At 52.4% G+C, this 4,759-nt stretch overlaps 1 protein-coding gene across 1 annotated transcript; it reads left to right on the top strand.

Annotated features, from left to right (window-relative positions):
- Positions 1–416: 416 nt before the first annotated feature.
- Positions 417–3,867, top strand: LOC117020180 (melanoma-associated antigen B2-like). Its single transcript, XM_033102449.1, has 3 exons — positions 417–661; positions 1,305–2,286; positions 3,817–3,867. Exons 1-3 carry the CDS (start codon positions 417–419, stop codon positions 3,865–3,867), a joined length of 1,278 nt encoding a protein of 425 aa, XP_032958340.1.
- The last annotated feature ends 892 nt before the right edge of the window (positions 3,868–4,759 follow it).

Below are 4,759 nucleotides of genomic sequence, written 5' to 3' on the forward strand. Positions count from 1 at the left end.
CTCCGCGGGTGTAAGCCCCAGGAGGTGCTTTCTCACTTAGGGTGGACACGTCACGGGGGTGGCGGCCCGGGGCTGGGGGGCTGGCAGCAGGTCAGCAGCAGGAACCCTGGCGATGGAGGGTCCGGGCGCGTGGAAAGCCCTACGTGCCTTCTCACTTGGCTGTGGGCGGGTCATGGGGGTGGGAGCCCAGGGCTGGGGGGCTGGCAGCAGGTCCGCAGAGGGGACACTGGCGATGGAGGGTCCGGGCACATTTGGAGCCCCCGGTGCTTTCTCACTTTGGATTCCGGAGAGTCACGGGGGTGGGGGTCTGGCCCTAATTTGCTGCCAGCAAGCCAGCAGAGGGAACACTGGCATGGGAGGGTCCGGGCAAACGTAAAGTCGGAGGTTCTTTCTCACTTTGTGTCCGCAGGGAGATCATGAACGTGGGGATCAGGGCTAAGGTGCTGGCACCAGGTCAGCAGAAGAGACCCTGGCATGGGAGGGTGGAGGTGGGTGTAAAGCCCCAGGTGCTTTGTCACTTTGCTTGCGGAGATCACGGAGTGGGGTCCTGGGCCTCAGGGGCTAACAGCAGGTCAACAGAGGAGTCATTGATGTGGAGATCTGGGCGGGGTGTCCCGAGTTGCTTTCTCACTTCCCTAAGGGAGAGTCATGGGGCTGGGGGGTAAGGGGCTGGCAGTAGGACACCACAGGTGACATTGGCATAGGAGGGTCTGGGCAGTGTGAAGCCTGAGGCGCTTTTTTCACTTTGCTTTCAGAGATCGTAGGGGTGGGGGCCTGGGCCTAAGGGGCTGGCAGCAGGTCAGCAGAGGGAGGATTTCCAGGTCAGTGGAACGTCAGGGTACGGAGCATGATCACTGTGGGGACCAGTCACCCCAAACACAGAGGACACCTCCTAATCCCTAAGTACTGTCGTCAAAGAGGGCCCCAGAGATATGTCGATTCTGGGTTTGAAGTGTTGACTGGAGAGAAGCAGAGGGGAGCAGGGGGCTGGGCTGCCAGGCCAAAATTCACATAATGATCCTGAATGTGAACTGAGAGCACATCTCAAACCCAGAACACAAGGTTCCCCTTGCCCGGCCCTGCCGTCACCCCGGTAACTCCAGGTAGGGTGGTATGGCTTGTCCTAGGTACTCTCCATGCAGCTTTGCAGGGTTGTGAGGAGCCAGGCCAATCAGAGAGGTGCCCCGTGGGTCCCCAGACAGAGCACTGACGGCCCTCAGACTTGCAGAGGCGGCCTTGGTTAAGGCCAAGGTGGGGCATCTCCCTGCAGAGGTGCACACACCATCTCATTCTCCCTCCTCCAGGTACTGGCATCTCCTGCTCTGCCCACACCGGGGCCCGCTGTGCCTGACCTGTGTCATCATGCCTCGGGGTCAGAAGAGTAAACGCCTCCAGGGTGCAGATGAGACTGAGAGTCTCCGCGGTGATCAGGCCGCTGCAGCAGCAGCAGAAGAGTGCCCCACTTCTCCTGTTTCTGGGGGTTCTCCCCCAAGCTGCCCTGCTCCCGGCCCTTTCCAGGAACCTCAGGGAGCCTCAGCCGCTGGGCCTCCTGGGGCAGGTGTCTCATTCCCAAGATCTGACGAAGGGGCCCAGAGCCAAGCTGAGGCGGGCCCAAGCACCTCCCTTGTAGCACCGTCCCCTCGGTCGGCTCCCCCAGATCCTCTCACCAGGAAGGCACACATGCTGGTGCAGTTCCTGCTGGGGAAGTATAAAATGGGTGAGTGCATTACGCGGGCGGAAATGCTAAAGGCGGTCAAAAAGAAGTACAAGGAGCAGTTCTCTGAGATCCTCAGGAGAGCCTCTGAGCACATGGAGCTGGTCTTTGGCCTAGAGGTGAAGGAAGTCGACCCCGGCAAACACTTCTATGTCCTTATCACCATGCTGGATCTCCCCAGTGAGGGAAGTCTGACCAGTGACAGGAGTGTGCCCAAGACTGGTCTCCTGACGAACATCCTGGCCGTGATCTGCCTGAAGGGGAACCGCGCCACCGAGGAGGAGGTCTGGGAATCACTCGGCGTGTTGGGGGTCTACACTGGGAGGAGGCATGCCATATTCGGGGAGCCCAAGAGGCTCATCATCAAAGATCTAGTGCAGCCCCAGTACCTGGAGTACCGCCAGGTGCCCGGCAGTGACCCTCCGCGCTACGAGTTCCTGTGGGGCCCAAGAGCCCACGCTGAGACCACCAAGATGAAAGTGCTGGAGATTACGGCCAGGCTCAAAGGGACCGTCCCCAGCGCCTTCCCGAAGCTGTATGAGGAGGCTTTGAGAGATGAGGAGAGAGCAGAGGTAAGAGCCGCAGCCAGGGCTGCCCGTGTTGCCAAGGCCAGTGCGCCTTCCAAGGCCACGTCGCACAGCTCCCCCCATGTGTAGTGAGGTCTGGGGCAGGCTTCTGCCCTCGGGGTGGAAGAGCGCAGCCTGCCTGCCAAATACTGGGCGATTGAGGTCAGTTTAGTTTTAACAAAATGTTAATCTGCTTTTCCATTTTCCTCATGAGTAACTTCTGGGTAAAGACGGAAGGATAGATAGATGATAGATACTAGAGAGAGACGTAGATAGATCAACACATAGAAACATAGAACCATTTCAGATGTTATTTGTTTTAATAGAGGTTTAGAAGATTCAAAATATACATATGAGAATGTCATGGCTGTCACATTTCTTGCTGTCTAACAGGTTTGAAGGTTTTAAGACAAATTGGGGTGAAGGACGGTTTACTTTTAACAAAGTGTTGATGTGCATTTCATTTGTCTTCACGACTCACTTCTAGGGAAATAGATTAGATGTAGGTATAGACAGATATGTAGTATTTTATCAACTGTGATGTCTTTTAACGAAGGTTTAGAATCGTCAAAATGTGAATATGGGAATGACATGGCTATCATATCTTTTCTATGTAAAGGGTTTGAAAGTTACCGTTTTGGAATTTGTAAGACAAATTATGGTCGAGGTCAGTTTAATTTTAACACAATGTTAATCTGCTTTTCCGTTTTCCTCATGAGTAACCTCTAGGTAAAAACAGCAAGATAGATAAATAGACTGATACAGATATGTAGTATAGTTTTCAAATGTTGTTTCTTTTAGTAGAAGGTGTAGAACGTTCAGAATATAAATATGTGCATGCTGTGGCTCTCACGTTTTTGCTGTTGAAAAGGTTTGAATGGTACAGTTTTGAAAGTGGTAAAACAAATTGAAAATATTCAATATTTTGTTCATGATCTAGATCAGATAACGTGGCAGTGAAACAGGATTTTCATGGAGATGTAAAAGAATCCAACGATAAAATACTTGGGCTCCCGAAATGAAGGAAGGAAATGAAGAAACAAAAATTTCACTGTGTTCAATTATTGGATTGCCTTATTCCTTCCAGTCTTTATTTTTGTAATATTGAAACTACCTGGATTTGCTTAGCTTATTAAAGAAAGTTTGTTGCGGATCATTGCGTATTGTTTGATATGTACTGGATTTAAGAAAAGGAAAACTCCGATGGGCTCTTACTATTTCGGGGATTCAAAATAAACATATAATAACAGCTGATCATTAAAGACCCACTACGTCCCCATCCACGTCCCAAGTCGTCTGTAATACAGTATGTATATTCTAACCTGTCTACATGATAAAGGCTTCCCGGACTGCCTTTACAGATGAATAACGTGCAAAAGTTTCACCTTCACAAAGCTGGTAAGTGACAGAGCTGGGACTAGATCCCTCTTTTGAATTTGTGGGAAGTTCACATTTTTCCAGTCCTCCCAACCTGAGTCTGACTATGTGTCTTTTCATTCACCATTTCCATCTCACAGCTCCAGGAATGCATCTCAGGGGACCAAAAGAAGGTCTCTGTACACAGAGCAGGGGACTAGAACATTATAGGTAGAGCAATAAGAATAGCGATACAAATGAGAAGGATGAATAGAGAAGAAAAGAAATAATAGTCGGTGACAGTATGATTCTGTACATATGCACAGCCAGTTAATCTCAAAACACTGGGGTCTCAAAAATCATCCTGGGCAGCCTCCCCCTGTAAAAGTACATCTTGCACTACAGAAGTCACATGAGAGGCCAAGTCCGGAAGGAAGGAATCGGTCAGTCTGTTTTTTTCTCTGACAACCCGGCACCTCGTCTGGGGTCCCTGCATTTTGCCACAGCCTGCCCCTGTCACACCACTCCTGGCATGAGGACCCAGTCTCTGCCCAGTTTGCAGGAGGAAACTTCTCGATGTGGTAGGGATGTGACACTTCCCAGAAGGGAAGCACCACCTCCAGGGCACTGGGTTCCCTAGAGCCCCACCCCAGCTGTCCGCCCTCGAGAGACGAAAAGAGTTGTGGCTATTCGCGGCTCATCCTGACCTGTGTCTTGGAAGTCCCAGGAAGGCGATCCCCTAGGCCTGATGGCTGTCCCTTCAGGTAAGCAGAGGATACAGTCCCCAGATGGGCTCACGGCCAAGGTGAAGACCCCAATGAACACAACAGAGGGGTCTGCACCTCGCCCCTCCCTCGAGGTGTGGCCTGGCGGGCCCAGGCAAGGCCTGGCACGATGAGGGACCCCCTGACTTCTACTTGGAGGGATTCAAGGAGATGGGGCTTTGCTTTTCAGGGGGGCTGTCCAATTCAGCGGAGAGGGGCGTCCCAGCGCCAGGCAGCCAGCCAGGTAAAAATCCTGTGTTAGGGAGGAGGCGGCAAGCCACCCCAGAAGGGAGGGGAAGGCGCCAAGTTGCGCTTCCACAGTGGGCCCTGGACGGCCAGGTAGAGCATTCAGAGTGAGG

The sequence above is a fragment of the Rhinolophus ferrumequinum genome, chromosome X, assembly GCF_004115265.2.
Source record: "Rhinolophus ferrumequinum isolate MPI-CBG mRhiFer1 chromosome X, mRhiFer1_v1.p, whole genome shotgun sequence".
NCBI classification, from domain to species: domain Eukaryota; kingdom Metazoa; phylum Chordata; class Mammalia; order Chiroptera; family Rhinolophidae; genus Rhinolophus; species Rhinolophus ferrumequinum.